General features: G+C 36.3%; 1 protein-coding gene across 1 annotated transcript; it reads left to right on the top strand.

The window, feature by feature from the left end:
• Positions 1–4,579: 4,579 nt before the first annotated feature.
• LOC131145165 (retinoblastoma-related protein) lies at positions 4,580–15,338 on the top strand. Its single transcript, XM_058094278.1, has 19 exons — positions 4,580–4,777; positions 5,048–5,214; positions 5,324–5,428; positions 5,546–5,688; positions 5,762–5,858; positions 5,973–6,019; positions 6,737–6,935; positions 7,274–7,340; positions 7,458–7,637; positions 7,744–7,937; positions 8,037–8,892; positions 9,089–9,245; positions 9,337–9,409; positions 10,370–10,546; positions 10,633–10,752; positions 10,828–10,972; positions 11,091–11,203; positions 14,762–14,877; positions 14,974–15,338. Exons 2-19 carry the CDS (start codon positions 5,137–5,139, stop codon positions 15,119–15,121), a joined length of 3,015 nt encoding a protein of 1,004 aa, XP_057950261.1. The 5' UTR covers positions 4,580–4,777; positions 5,048–5,136; the 3' UTR covers positions 15,122–15,338.
• Positions 15,339–16,938: the final 1,600 nt, after the last annotated feature.

Raw genomic sequence — 16,938 nt, 5'->3', positions numbered from 1 at the left:
GCAAAATCTGTTAGTGTGGCATGAGTATAAAATGTTACGAAATACTGTTTTCTGGAATGGGATTATGATACGGATTTTTATAGTGGGGAAAACCAGTGTACGGGCTGAGATTTTTATATATGTTTGTCGGCGTACGGGCCGTGCTATGATATGTTTGCTGGCGTATGAGCCGTGCTATGATGTGATTTTCCAGCGTACGGGCTGTGCTATGATATGTTTGTCGACATACGTGCCGTGCTATGATGTGATTTGCCAGTGTACAGGTTGTGCTATGATTTGACGGCGTACGGGCCGAACTATGATAAAATGTGTAATATCGGCGTACGGGCTGATGATTTTCATGATATACGTATATATGCAAAATGATATGATTGATGTGAAAATTAATGATATGAAATATCCATGTATCACAGTTTCAGTATATGTTATATGATATCAGAACCTGGTTGGCTTGGTCTAAGCTAGCACTTGCACGGTACCGTTGCTATGTGTCCATGGTCTTCGTGATCATGATATTTGTGTTAACGCCGCTGTATGGAGTGGTGTGAGATTGGATGGTCGATGTGGTTTTAAGAAGTGTGTGATCGCCCCTGGTGTACGGACCAGGTCAGGCAGACCCATTGGACTTACAGACTGTACGTTTGACTTGGCAGTGGTCGGCCAACCATTGTCAGGTCCCGCCTTTGGGCCACACAACCCAGTCATGTGGGGGTAATACATGACAATAGCTAGCTAACCTACCAGGAATATTTTTATGTTATTATTATTATATGAGATGAGATATGTTTATAAAAATGCAGTATGTTCTGCCATGATTGGATATATATATATATATATATATATATATATGTTTTCCCATATTTGACGAAATAGTTACAACATATGTTATGTATGGTATATGTAGAACACGGAATACTCATGTTGCCACACACTGGTATTAGTTTATTTCCCTTACTGAGAGGTGTCCCACCCCTAAATTTTATAAACTTTTCAGGAGCCCCAAATAGGAGAGCGGGAAAGGCCCTGCTGAATTAGAGCTGTTGTCTACCCTGTTTGAAGGGTAAGCTTTGGAAGGGACAGTTAGATTTTTGGGGGAAATGTCCCTAGATTTTGTTTGAGATGTGTATATACTGAGATACAGTGGTATAGTGACTCTGGTATTTGTAGTAATGTGATGATGTTTTGTATTTACAATATAGTGATTATATGTTTCCTACTGCTTAGGCTTCCGTTTTGTGTTCTGATGTATCCCTGGTACCCATGGGTCCAAGTGGATTATGATCTACGGAGCTAGAATATGAGATATTGATTTTATAAAAAAAAAATGTGGAAATTAAGCAGGTCGTCACATGAACGATGAAAATGGGAAAGAGTCACTTAAAGTGAAATGTAATGCAATGTTAAAGATATGAACATGAACCGATGTGAATGGTTGAATAATGATAAAAAGAATAATGTATTATGATATTAGAAGTATTTATGCTAATAGAACATGTTACTTTTGGGCGAGGCAAATTCTTCACCTGAGGGCTTACTGAAAAAGGCGAGTGCCCTGGTTGTATCAGGTGTAGCAATAGGCTGCATAACGTGCTAGGGTAGAGGGAAACTACTTGTATGAGCTGGTAGATTTCCCTATTCTTAGGAGCCTTTGCTGGTAAACCCTTGTTTGAACTGTGTGAGTATGAGATCAATCTAATACTTGAGGGCTTACTGAGTAAGGTGAGTGCCCTAGTATGTTTCAGCAGCGACCTTAGGGTTGCTTAAGTTTCAGAGCAAAGGGGTGCTACTTGTATGGGCGGGTAATCAACCCCTATCTTCAGGTAATCTCGCGGGGTTAAATCTTTTGCATGTGATTGATTAGGTTTAGAGAATGATTTCAGAAATTATGTTATCGATTATCAAATGTTAAATATTACGTTGTTATATAATATCATGTTAGTCACACACTATTTTTAATATATTGTTTCTTCCCTTACTAAAATGTGTCTCACCCGAATATAAATATTTCTTTTTCAGGACATCCTCGAGGTCGGGCTTAGAGATCTCTAGGGTTCATAGCATTTTGAGGATTATAAAGAGAAAGAGTATATTTTGATAATACTGTTGGGTTGTATAAAATTTAATTTATATTTTTATACTTTATGTTTTAAGTCTGTTAAGAAAGGAGTGATTGTGAATACTGGTTGTGGATTGAGTTTTTGGAGGTTTATGGAGTTACGAATACATGTGGATGAATGGTTAATATGGATTATAGATAGAAATAGTAAACTCTGGTATTATATTTATGGAGATTATGTTTATGTTTTCCATTGCGTATGTTTTGATTTATGGATTATTAGAATTTTATCAGGTATAACGCACCGGACCCGGGATTAAGTATTCGAGGCGTTACAAGCTAGCTATCCATCCAGGGAAAAATTTCTGTATTATACAGATATAGGAGACGATTTATATGCATACATAAATTTATTAAAACACAATATGTTTATGTTGAAATATGATTTTTTCAAACTTATACAGAAAAGATTTACCTAATTTATCATATGCAGTTAATTATGTACATTATACGTTTATAATACAATAAAACTCATGTTGGCATACACTGATGTCAATCTATCCCACTTACTAAGAGGTGTCTCACCTCATAATTCAAACATTTCAGGAAATGCAGACCGACGAGCAGAGCGAGCTTTGAGATAGAGGAGACTTTAGTACTGCCATAGTTGTAGGGTACGTGTTCGAGTTAGGAGATGAATTTTGTGTGTCCCTAGGATATTCTATGGTTTCTTTTTGGGGATGTACATGAATATTTATGGAGATAGTACAGTATTATACATGAGGATGGGTTCATTATGTTTCCGTTGCATGGATAGTATGTATGCATGGACAGGTATATCCCTGGTACCCACTTTGGGTCGGGTTAACTTGTTTATAATTTATGGTATCAGAGTTTAATATGAAAAAAAAAAAAAAACCAAAATTTTTAGGTCGTTACAGTTTGGTATCAGAGCTTAGGTTATTAGGTTATGTAAACTTTAGTGCAAAGTGGAAAACAATGCCAGAGTATAGGAATAAATCTTGAAGAGGACACGAATGGGTAGATCAGGATTTTAGTGAATCAATGTTGGAAGTTAAGATGAAAATTTAGGGTTTTGTCTCGCAGTCTGTAGGCAGGAACTTTGTGGTGATTTTTGTGATTTTCCTAAAATGACGACTTCAAAAAAACCATGGTAAACTATCGTTGGGTTTTGTTTCTAAATTGCAAGACTGGATCTTAAATCAAGAATAAGGACGTTAGGTTAATTGGTTATATAGGGTTCTTAGTTAGATTAATGTATTAGTCGTGCTATGAAGTTATGATTTTAAGAATATGTTGTTCTGTTTTTAGGATGGACCTTGGGAAGGACAATACGAATGCTGGTGGTGGTGATGATCGGACTATCATGAATTACACTAGGAGTAGTAAAGTCTGGAATGATAAGGATTTTGCTTCAATTTTTATGTTTAAAGTTGAAATCACTATTAAATCTCATCCTACCATTTCAAACTCCCCTGAATCATTTGGTGCAGTCAAAATAGGCAAAAAGAGAGTACGAAAACCTAAAGTGATAGAGATTTTGTCTTGATATGCTTAGAATTAAAGTAATTGTTAGATATTTTCTTCTCATTTTAGATCGGCTCGAATCATTGATGCGATTAAAATTGACAACAAGAGAGTTGAAAAATACGACATAACAGAGATTTTATCTCAATTTTACGTACACAGAGTTAAATTATTGTCAAACCCTACCTTATAATTTTAGATTGTCCTGGATCATTCGATACAATAAAAAATTTCCAAACAAAGTAAAAAAAAAAAAGAAAAAAAAAATCAAAAACCACAACATTAATAGTTTTTTGACAAATGATTCTCTAACTTCCTGTCATGGTCATTCTTCTTTTTCTTCAATTAAAATTAAAAGTTTAAATTTGTCATAAAGCTATAAGGGCTGCTGAATTTATTAAACTAATATATTTAAATTAAGTTTGAATTGTAAATTTGAGTAAAGAAGTTTCACACACATATGATGAATGTGTGAAGATTTAAACTGAATTAATTTTTTAAAAAATAAAATAAAATTTAAAAACGTGACAAATATAATTATAAGAAGGGTGGAGAATAATTTAGATTGCTACTCTTTGATAAATTTTTTTTTATTTGTATTGCTAAGTCCAAACAATTGCTTTGTGCCGTTTTATTGATAATAGTCGCAATAATAATAATAGTAAATAAATTAATAATATTATGTGCGCTTTACGGCTTTACCGACATCCGTAACGGTAGAAATGAATAGAAATAATTATAAAAGATATTAAGAAATTAAGAAAGGCATATAATTCTCCTCCCCCTCCGCCCGGCTTCCGGCCCCAGCGAATCACGGCAACTAGGAAATTTGGCGGTAAAAACGATCTGGCGCCGCTTGACGTGTCAGTTTACCATTGGTACTTAATGGATGCATGTATGCATGTGTGATGATCATGTATGCATGATGTGGATGCGATGCTGTTGTTTTTCCCGCGCGACTCATCTCCTACTGGATTCCCCAAACCCAAAAAGAACCCAAATCTAAAAAAGAGGGGCGGACGCAGATTGAGAGAGAGAGAGAGAGAGAGAGAGAATCACATCGCGAAATTAAGGAGACTGATAGGGCTTTGTTTGATTTTTAATTACGCTTTCGATCCAGAAAAACCCTTGCTTCGATTCAACTGCGCAGAAGCCAATCCTCGTACTGGGGTGGTAAGCTAGGGTTCCTTTGCCGTCTTTCTATCTATTCCCATCTCCTGCTCGCATTCTTTGTGTGTGTGTGTGTGTGATTTTTTTTTTGGTAATTTGCACCAGATCTGGTTCAACCACTCCAGATCTGATTGTTTCTCTTTCATTTTTCCGCAGCTGACCTTGTTCAACTTTTGTTTTTTCCGTTTTAGAAAATTCGAAAAAAAACTCTTTTTGTTCATGTTCTTTCTAATCTGAAATTATTTTGTACTTTTTTTTCCCGATTGGGTTCAGCTGTCGTTTCGATCTTGTTGTTATCGACTAAAGCTGACAGCTTTCGAGCACACTGATAGCTTCTTACATCCTGTTCGGCTGTTCTGAATATGGAAGACCTAAAACCTTCGAATCCTGCGACTGAAGGTGCTGTTGATATTGAAGCACGATTCACAGACTTCTGCAAGGTTTCTTTTTCTTTTTATTTCTTTTCTAGAATTCAATACGCGAAGCATTTATTGCTTGCCACTTGATCTATGATCGCTCATGACTTAATAAGATGAGATCTGATTTCAGAATGGGTTATCGTTGGACGACAACGCATTTGCACAAGCCATGAAGCTGTTCAAGGAAAGTAAACCCCTTCTCCTGACGAACATGTCGGCTATTGGAAGTGGGATGGTAGTTCCCCTGTTGTATAGTAAAATTGTTATATTTTTTGGTTTATAATTATCGGTTGCATTCTTTAGATTGAAACCCTTCATGTAAGTTTAACTGAAGTGCTTATATTTGCACCAGCCTGAAGAAGTGGAGCGGTTCTGGTTTGCGTTCATTTCTTACTCGGTCAAGAGATTGACTGAGCAAGATGCAGACGATGTTAAGCCAGGGTCCGACGAAAATAGAATTACTTTGTGCCAGATATTAAGAGTCGCAAAACTGAAGTATGTCGCTTATTCACACGGTTATTCTTAGTTATTCAATGAACTACAGGTTTAATCCCATTACGTTATGCAGCATAATGGATTTTTTTAAAGAGCTTCCCCAATTTGTTGTCAAGGTCGGCTCCATCTTAAGTACCATGTATGGGACAGATTGGGAAAAGAGGCTTGAGGTATTGCCATTGAGGATTATGCTAATGTGCTATTTTATCCATATGCAAATATTTACTTTTTAATATTTTGTCTGAGCATTCTCTCAGGATTTTATGTTCCCTTTCTTTGGCCAGGCAAAGGAGCTGCAGACCAATTTTGTGCACTTGAGAATTTTAAGCAAGTGAGTATCCTTTCTGTTGCATTTTCAGTCTAAACGATGTTTTAAGCACTTCCAGCATGTTTGTGTCGACCTGTTGATTGGTTGGTTAGTTGTTATAATTTAAATTCTGGAATTGCATATATATTTAAGTTATTTTGCTGATTATTATACATCATTATCTTTAGAAATTAGTCCCGTGCAGGATAGATTGTTTGGTCTTAACTTGGAGCCTAGGAATAATGTTTTTCCAGAGGATTACAGTAGTAAAAGTGTTCAGTTGTGGCTCGTATTCAGTGGGGTGGTCTACTTGAAGTTTGTAAGAAGGTTTTGCATGAAAAGCCTTAATAGTTAAGGCTTGGTGTGTGTTGGGGAGAGGGGAGGGGTGGGGTGAGGTTTGTGTCCTTGTGTGGTGTGATAAGTTAGGGAGCAGCGTCTTTATATTGTGTGATGGCATTTTAGGATTTTCACATGGCATCTTTTTAAATTTGTAGCTAAGTGTTGATGCCCAAAAGCAATTTTTGATGTTCATAATGGAGATTTTGCAGGGGATCATGGACATGTTGAGCGTGTAAAAAATTCTGTTAACAGTATGTGTAGTTTATTATATGAAATTTCTTGCATGAAGTTTTCATTACATCCCTAATAAAATAACTGTATTTTATTTAACAATTGCGATTCATGTGTACAGTCAGATTTGTGTAAATCATTTCTGATTTTTGTACGTCATTATGGTACAAGGTACTACAAACGTGTCTACCAAGAACTCTTCTTGACAAATGATACAAACACTGATAAGCAGTCAGCTCTTTCCAATGCTAATGGCTATTTATCTGACTACCATCGGTTTGGATGGTTGCTTTTTCTGGCACTTCGCATCCATGCATTCAGTCGTTTTAAAGACTTAGTGACGTGTACAAATGGTCTGATATCTGTATTGGTAAGTTGCATGCTCTTCCTTCTAATGAATAAATAACTATGGTAGAAAGCACCGAGTAATTGTATACACAAAGCAATCCCAAACGGTTACCTGCTTCAATTGAACCACTTTGGTTTGTGATGTTTGTGCACTTGTTCGGTATTTAAGTAACAAATTTAATTTTACATTTTGTCTAATTAATAAGCTGTTTTGGAATAAAAGGAAGTAGCCGAAAGTGGACATTTAGATGTTATTGCTAGATTCTTTTTTATTTATTTCATTTTTCCTTAATTATTATTAGAAGACCATGTTGTAGTTCAAAAAACATTCTTCCTAATAGATAACGAAATATATTGCAGGCAGTCTTGATTATTCATGTTCCTATTCGCCTAAGAAATTTTACTATCAGTGACTCTCCACGATTTGGTAATCGTCTTGTACTTTCATGGATACCATTTGGACCATTTTTATGATCATTTTCTTCATTTCCTTTTATTTTAATATTCTGCACTGGAGCTGTGACAGTATTATTATGTGGTTTAGTCAGGAAAAGTGACAAAGGTGTGGACTTGCTTGCATCGCTTTGTAACATTTATAACACATCAGAAGACGAATTGAGGAAGACAATGGAAAAGGCTAATGATTTAATAGTTGATATTTTGAAGAAAAAACCGTGTCTAGCGTCAGAGTGCAAAACTGGAAACCTTGACTATATTGATACAGGTTAATCAAGAATTTCCCCAATGCATGCATTTATTTACTGTGTAAAGAAGGTCAGCAATGCATCATATACGCATCATAATTGAAATTCTTATTTCCTTCAGTGCAGATGGTTTAATTTATTTTGAGGATTTAATGGAGGAATCATCTTTATCATTGAGCATAAATATTTTAGAAAAGGATTATGATGATGCAATTCGTAATAAGGGTGAACTTGATGAGAGGGCATTTGTTAATGATGAGGATAGCTTATTTGGTTCTGGGAGCTTGTCTGGAGGTTCTGTGCATTTAAATGGTGCCAAGGTATGTCGAGGATGCAATTTCATTAAAAGACTGTTTATGGTAGACATGGTCATTGTTATTGTTATTATATTACAACTAATAGTAATGCTACTATTGCAGAGAAAAACTGATTGGATAGCCTCCCCAACAAAGACAATAACGAGTCCACTCTCTCCTCATCGTTCTCCTTCAGCATCTCAGGCTAATGGCATTCTTGGTAGTGCAAACCCAAAGATGGCTCCTACTCCTGTCAGCACGGCAATGACAACTGCAAAATGGCTTCGAACTGTTATTTCTCCCCTTCCATCAAAACCTTCACCAGCACTGGAAAGATACCTATCATCATGTGACAGGGATGTAACTAATGATGTGATACGCAGGGCTCACATAATACTTGAGGCCATATTTCCTAGTAGTGCCATACAGAGTGCAAATCTGATGGACAACATATGGGCAGAACAAAGAAGGATGGAAGCTCTGAAGTTGTATTATAGGGTTCTGGAAGCAATGTGTATGGCGGAAGCTCAAATTTTGCATGCAAATAACCTGACCTCTTTATTAACCAATGAAAGATTCCATAGATGTATGCTTGCATGTTCTGCTGAACTAGTTCTAGCAACACACAAAACTGTGACAATGTTGTTCCCTGCGGTGTTGGAGAGAACCGGCATTACAGCTTTTGATCTTAGCAAGGTTATAGAAAGTTTCATTCGGCATGAAGAATCTCTTCCAAGAGAATTGAGGCGACATCTGAATTCACTGGAAGAACGACTTCTGGAAAGCATGGTGTGGGAAAAAGGTTCCTCAATGTACAATTCTTTGACAGTTGCTCGACCCGCTCTTTCTGCAGAGATAAACCGTCTAGCGTTGTTAGCAGAACCGATGCCGTCTTTGGATGCAATTGCAATGCTTATGAACATTTCTTGTGGAGGGTTGCCTCCTGTGCCTCCTTTGCAGAAGCATGAAGCTTCACCAGGCAACCTTTTCTTTACTTCTTAAAGATTATATCCGGTCAATTTATTGTATATATGTTGTCATGTGGACCTGTATGACTTCTATTTGAGTAAATTGTGAACAATAATGCATAGAACTAATTAAGTATTGTTGTGATTATGCTTCCTGATAACTTAATATTGTCATAATAGTTGTAGCTATTGTTATTTTCATTTCAGGCCAGAATGGTGATATGCGATCTCCGAAGAGAGTGTGCCTTGAACATCGAAGTGTTTTGGTAGAGCGCAATTCTTTTGCGTCTCCTGTAAAAGATCGCCTTTTGGCCTTTAATAATGTCAAGTCAAAGCCACCACCTTTGCAGTCTGCATTTGCTAGGTATAATCTCCAATAATTCTAGTTGCATTAAGTAGCAATTTTAATCCACTTGTGTCTCGTTAATTTTTACATTTTGAATTCTTTTGTGCAGTCCAACACGGCCAAATCCAGGAGGTGGAGGGGAAACATGTGCAGAAACTGGGATCAATATATTTTTTAGTAAGGTTGTACTGATTTTTCACTTCTTTTCAAAGAGGTAGCCATTGAGAATTTGGCAAATGCATCATATGGTTTAAAACATGATTTTTCAAACATTTCCCCCTGCTCTTTGTTTTTCCTTTTTGTTTTTTTTAGGGGGGGTGGGGTTGGTTGCAGGTGGGCTGTGGATGGTCTATTTCTCTAGGTCTTAGAAGACTACGTGTCGTGGGAAATTTGATCTGATTGCACAATTTCAATCATTGTGCTGACATCATTCTCTTGGGGGTTGTTTTGGGAGATATAACATAATGTAGAAGGAACTGTGCAGCCTTTATGTAATCTGTCATGTGGCAGATTATGTCGGTGGTGCAATGTAGATTCTGTTCTATGTGTTTTGGATTGATTGGATACTGCTTTTATTTAAACTGTTGTGTTTAGTAGCATGTGAGGATGTCAAAGAACCGATTTGCCTTAAAGCTTGAACTTTTTCAGTTGGCCCAGGGATGGTTTTAGTATCTCTCTAACAAATCCCTGCAATGGAAAGCCGATTAGGCTTGAAGAGTGGATAAAACATAGGACCACCATACCTTGTGTTATAATTTTAATTTTATTTAGAAGGATAGGGACATTAAGGTTCAGACTGTAGGCATAAGAATGGTTTCAAAGTGTTGAACCATCACTAAGGGTGTTTTTGCACTCGGACTTGATGGTCACCGGCTCAAACCATAGAAACAATCTCGCCAAATGTAGAGGTGAGGCTGTACAGTGTACAAAGCATACCAGGACCCCAGTAAAACTGCATGCATGTGTGTTATTGCAGTTTACCTATGTCCTTGCCTGGGTAAACGATTTGTTTCGGAATCCAAATTTGATACCACCTCTTTGATTAGATCATATGCGTCATTCCTTGAGTGTGTAGTTTATTTATTCTATTTCTTAACCTGAATATGTAGTTGCTAACATTTTGAGCTTTTTTTCTTATCTAGATTGTAAAGTTAGCTGCTGTCAGAATCAATGGCATGGTTGAAAGGCTTCAACTGTCTCAACAGATAAGGGAGAATGTCTACTGTCTTGTTCAACATATCCTCAGTCAGCGGACTTCTCTCTTCTTTAACCGCCATATTGACCAGATCATCCTCGCTTGTTTCTATGGAGTTGCTAAGGTTTGTAGTTTGCAACATGTGACAGTTTGTGTGCTTCTGTTTAGTTATCTATTTTATATTTACTCTGTTTATGTTCTTGGTGGTAGATATCTCAAATGAACCTAACATTCAGAGAAATCATCTACAACTATAGGAAGCAACCGCACTGTAAACCACAAGTTTTTCGTAGTGTGTTTGTTGATTGGGCATCAGCAAATCGCAGTGGGGTAGGTTTCTCAATTTTATCTCTGAAGCTCTTAGTTTTCCATGAAATATTGAATGTTTGAATGGTTTGGAAACAGAGAATTGGGCAGGAGCACATTGATATTATCTCTTTTTACAACGAAATATTTATTCCTGCTGTAAAGCCTCTGCTGGTGGAGCTTGGACCTGCAGGAACAGTTCAAAAACCTAATCGAGTTCCAGAAGCTAATAGTAATAACGATGGTATACCCTTTACTTCTATTTGATTATAATTCACATATTTTTTTTTATGTGATTGCCATTGCAAGTGCCTTCCCTGCAAGCTAATAGCCTATGGTCCTTTTCTTTCCTGGGCAATTAGGTCAATGTCCTGGATCACCCAAGATATCTCCATTTCCAAGTCTCCCTGATATGTCGCCAAAGAAAGTATCTGCAACACATAATGTCTATGTTTCTCCACTGCGGTCATCAAAGGTATTCATTTGTTTTATATTCATTCCTCTGGCTGTGAATCTGTTGAACAATGCTTAAACCAATGAACCTTTGGATTATCTCTTTTATCACTCTTTTTCTTACATGCCAACTTAGTTACATTTAGTCCACAAAATGTCAATTCCTAGGACGAGAATAGTCATAATATAATGATTTGATAGCTAACTAAAGATTTATTGCAATCCTAAAGAAAATGACTGTCAAAAATTTAATTAATCCATTACTATTCCTAAATTTCACTATGAGAATGTCTATTCATAGCCTATTTCATGTTGGATGGAATAACACAAGCTTTTGACAACTTAAATTACATTCTCATCTTATTTCACTCTATGCCTAGGGATAGACATCCTGTCAATCAAATGTAACCTCATTGAATTGTGTAGAAAAGAAGTGCCTTCTTCCATTAATTTTGCCGTGTTATTGGGTATAAGCTTTAACAAGCATTTTATTAATAATTTTTAGGGGGTGTTTGGCTTGCGGCATCTTTCAAGATTCCCGGGAATGTGATGCCTGTGGTATCTCATTCGCACGTTTGTTTATGGGTATTTGTGTAGTATAAAAGTTCACATTATTAGGGATGAAAGGATTCTCATGAAGTCATCTTATTCCCACCTCCCTCAGTCCCTCCATGGATAAGTTTCATAGGAATCTCATTCCTATGGGAATACTACTTTTTGTACCAAATTGCCCTCAACTATTTTGGCTTTTGGACAATGATGCCCTTCTAATATAATATAATCACACTCTATTATTATCTTTAAATAATAAATTTTAATAAAATAAGAGAAAATTTTGAATTATATTAATTGAATAAATATTTAGCGTAAATATTAATTATTTTTTATTAGAAAAAAAATATATACATGGTTTTAATTGAAATATAAATTATTTTTAAAACATCTATTAGAAGTGTCAAAATTTATGTTAATTAACATTTTAATTGACATTTGTAATTTATTAAATACACATAATATTATTAGTCTTATAAAAAATTAATATAATACACTATATTGTCTTCAATCATTTCAGTTAATAAATTATTAAATGTTAAATATTTTAAATTTATAATTGCTAAAAATTTATAACATAGATTTAATTATGTACATAATTAATTGGTCGTTTTTGGGTTGAAAAATATAATTCTTCTTCATATATTAGTTACACACATTTCAAGTGTATCATGGTCTTTTTCTTAAAATACTTGTGTTGAACCAAATATTGACATGGGAATCCTGTATATATTCTTGGGAATCTTACAACAACAACAATAACAACAACAATAATAAAACCAAGCCTTAGTCCCACTAGGTGGGATCGGTTATATGAATCTTTTTCCACCAATTTATGCGATCATGTACCATTTTTTTTAAAAAATTCAAGAATATTAAATCCTTACTTACTATCTCTTTCCAAGTTATTTTAGGTCTGCCCCTATCTCTTCTACTACCCCCCATAGTAACTAAGTCACTCTTCCTCACAGGTGCACTATGTGGCCTATGTTGCGAGTGTCCATACCATTTGAGTCGTCCCTCCCTCATCTTTTCTTCTTGGGATTCTTACAACGTGAATCAAAATATTCCCATGAGGTAGGCATCCTATAAGATTCTTGGGAATGTCATTGCATAAGAATATTTTTTATGCTGTGTACCAAACTATCCCTTAGTGTTTAGTTGTTTAATAAACATGGTTAGAGCAATTGTGTATCCTTTTTATGGTTCGTTAGATACTTTTATCAGTCAATGCAAAATTTTTGCAGTACTTTATTCTTTCTATTTCAGATAGGTTACATGAATCCCTGTTTTATTAATGTTTAAACTGTTTGTCATTATTATAATGCCTATTGCTGTCTTCTATTTTCAGTGAATTTTTTTTAGGTTGTGTTTGGGACTATGAAATTTGAAACTTGGATTTGAATTTGTGTGGACTAGGACAAAACTCAATACAATTCTGTACTGCATTTTGTCTAAATCTGGACAAAACCAAATCCAAGGTCCGAACTCCAAACTCCCAAACACATGTTTAGTTTAGTGAAATTCTTTTAGCCCATCTATTAAACAGTTTATTCTGTGAATTCTACACCACAGCTGTCACCATAAGTGGCATAGTTGGTTTCTTAGTTGCAGGAACTCCTATTTTAGGTGGCTCTACTGCTTCAAACCTCCATTGTGTTGGGTGGAATGAAAATAGGAAGGGAAAGGTGGATGATATGTTTTTCTTTCACTTGGTAGGGCAAAAAGATGATGAGGAAAGAGAGTGTTTACTTTGTTCAGTGGAACAACAAGAGGGTCATGCACTCTTTCTTTCCTTTTTGCTTCCCTTAACTTTTTCCTTTACCTCCCTGTTCATACCTACGGAATGCAGCTCTGGATTCAAAGCTGCACAGGCAAAATCTTGACTGAGCCTTGCTCTGATCAAGACCCAATCTAAAGCTCCCTTTATGGTTGAGCCTTTGCTCCCATCATGATAGAAGCACACTTCTCTGACCAGTAGAATCTAAAGCTGCCATGGTGGTAGAACCCTGCTCCCATCATGATAGAAGCTCACTTCCATTTCCTGCTCCCACTTCATGTGATTATGCTTGGTTTTGAGAATGGGGGTTTCGGGGGGTGCCAAATGTCATGCTTGTATAATAAACATAAATTTAATATTGTATAATAAAAAATTATAAAAGAAGAAAAAAATAAGGGAGCGGGAGGGAGAGCGAAATAGTGACATTGTGAGTCAGGCAGTCAGCGTGTGTGTAAACTGCATTTGATTAAGTGGCAGCAGTATTGTGATATTTTCAGAATCAAATAATATTTCAAAGTATTTTAGATTAGCTAATCAAATAATTAGAAGGAAATTAAAATATTCAAAAATCTAGAAAAATCAGAATCAGTGTTTGAAGACATGTGGGAGCACACCAATCTCTTTTAATATAATAGTATAGATATTCTATGCTTCGATATCAAAATTTAATATCCAGAGACATGATTACAGAATTAGTCCAATTGTAATCTAAAGGTGCAGATGATGCACTGATGGGCATTCCTAGAGACCTAACCTTTTCATGCTCAAAATTTAAGTTGTCAAACCGTGTAAAGAAGGTTAGAATTTATAAAAGTCATCCAAGCAAAGCAAGTGAAAACAAACTGACTCAACATGAAGAGAAAAGAGAAATATAGATCAAAAGCCTACTCAATAAATTTTGGACACAGGCACCAATCACATAAAAAAACAGAATTAGCCCATTCAGGACAGCGATATCAGATGTGACTAATAAATAGAGGCTTCATATATTTCTTAGAAAAATACATTGAAATTTTAAAATATAATTTTGCAACACTTTTTGTGTCAAGGTTAGGCTACGTTTTTGGGATAACATAGCTGTGAAAGTTTTGGAAAGTCGGTGGTGATTTGATTTCTCTTGTAGAAAAGCACATGAAGTCCTGAAATAATATGTATGAGAAAGATGCTTTACTTGTGAAGGATGCAAGTGTTTTTGTAATGTATTGACCATCCAAAGATTTAATTTTTGATCTTGAATTATGTCTACAGATGGATGCTTTAATCTCGCATAGCTCTAAGAGTTATTATGCTTGTGTGGGTGAGAGCACTCATGCTTACCAGAGCCCTTCAAAGGATCTAACTGCCATTAATAACCGTTTGAATGGGTATGTATGTTTGACATTAATAATCCTCTAATGTATTCTGTGTCTCTGTATGCTATTGATGATGTCTTCTATTTTCCTCGTTCTTCCAATTTCCAGAACCCGGAAGCTCAGAGGCACGCTCAACTTTGATGATGTTGATGTTGGATTGGTTAGCGACTCTCTTGTAGCCAACAGCCTCTACATTCAAAATGGGAGTAGTGCATCCTCAACAGGGGCACCTGTGAAATCTGAACCAGAATCCTAGTATTTTGGCCACAACATTCCAGTATGTAAATTCTAGTTTAATTCTCTAGTTCTTTTCCATATTTAGATATATACTCAGAAGTAGATAACGGGGGGTTCTTGTATGAGCGGTGAGTTATTTGTAGAATGGCCGCCACCACCTCTTTCAAGTGCCACTGTATTTTAGATCCTGAACTTGGAGCTTATTTAATAAATATCTTCTTGCTAGTGTTTAAGTCGCATTCTATGTGTACATGTATGTGTGTGTATTTTTAAGCAAAGAAATTGATTGAGGAAGAAAAAAGAATGCAAATGAAGAGCGATCGTCCTGAAGAGAAGTGCACAATGGCACTAGCAAAGTTAAGCTTCTCGATGCCAACCTCTGTATCCTCCAAATACACTTGTTTGAGAAAAACTGCGGCCCAACCACAAAAACAAAAGTTTACTCCGTAAGAGAGCATATGTAATCTCATTTTGAGGCTCTGTTTCGTTGACAATTAGGCGTGTTTTTTTTAATAAATAAAAAACAAGGAAATGAGTGAATCATGAAGTGATGTCATATTGATTTTCTTGAAGTGCAACGCACGAGTTTAGAAGTTTGGAATTGGGATCAGGTTCTGAACCAGAAAATGTAAGCAGCAGCAGCAGACAATTGGGTAATATAGCTATAATTGTGGAGTGGAGTGAGAAGAAGATTTATGGTGGTCATTAGTGGGACTATGTGGTGTCGTCAAATTGCCAGGTGCAATATTCGCTGGGTGGTAGGACTGGTCAAGAGGAAATGGAAGCTGGATGGGATTTTGAAAAAAGAGAAAAACAAGAACAACGAAAATTGAGAAGTCGAAGGTGGATCATATGCTTGAAAGGGATAGGGAGAGGAGAGGGGAGGGGTAGAGAGGAAGTGGTTAGAGGATTGTATGATCAGCAGAGTCCAATTATATGTAGTTTTTATTAAAAGGATCTGACTTTTGGGAAGGGGAGGATAAAACAGTAAACGTGGAGGGATGTTGCCTAATTAGCATGCATGGTGGTGGTAATTAAGAAGGTGAAGGAATGAATGATTGAAGCCAGCGATGTGGTGGTGTTCCAAGTTCAGAGGACGCTTTATGCTTATATCTGGTGATGACTCCATTGATGGATGTCTAGAGTCTTAAAAATTTGCAATAAAAATGCGGTGACCAACCAGAAAAACACTTTGTAAATGTATATATTTGATGTCATTGGTTAATTAGGAAGGAGGTAGAGACATAAGTCTTTGGATGTGTTTATTTTTTGTTTATATATATTTTTTTGGGTCAGCCAGCAATAAAGTGTGATTTTGTATTGAAATTGGTAGAGGTTTTTACATGCAGCAGTAGAGCAGGCGGCTGCAGGGAAAAGAGGTATTTCAAAGGAATTAAAAACAAACAAGCTCTCTATGACAGTGGTGTGTCGAAGCACAGGATGAGGACTGGTCTCCCTCCTGGACTATATATAATAGAATACAAGCCCTCCTCCTCCAACACCCACCCACGCCCTTTTCTCCTCCCAAATCATGCGCGTGTGCTGCCTAGATTGCGCGCGCACACAGAGACTCAATCAGTGTATATAAAATTAAAAAACCAAAATGTCAGTGAACATACAATAAAATGAGCATCAAATTAAAAGGCTCAAAGCTTTAGGGCTCTCTAATTCAAGTACACGCACACAACCTGGCTTTTATTACATACCATACAGTACATATGTATTCTCCCAGGTATTCCTGTAATGGTATCTGTCTGTCTGTGTACGGGTGTCATACTCAGGCATCCAGGTCTACCTCTTACTTTGTTAATTAATCATTATAATTAAGGCCCTCCA

The sequence above is a fragment of the Malania oleifera genome, chromosome 12 (assembly GCF_029873635.1).
Source record: "Malania oleifera isolate guangnan ecotype guangnan chromosome 12, ASM2987363v1, whole genome shotgun sequence".
Taxonomy (NCBI): domain Eukaryota; kingdom Viridiplantae; phylum Streptophyta; class Magnoliopsida; order Santalales; family Ximeniaceae; genus Malania; species Malania oleifera.
This window is presented reverse-complemented; position numbering and strand designations above follow the sequence as displayed.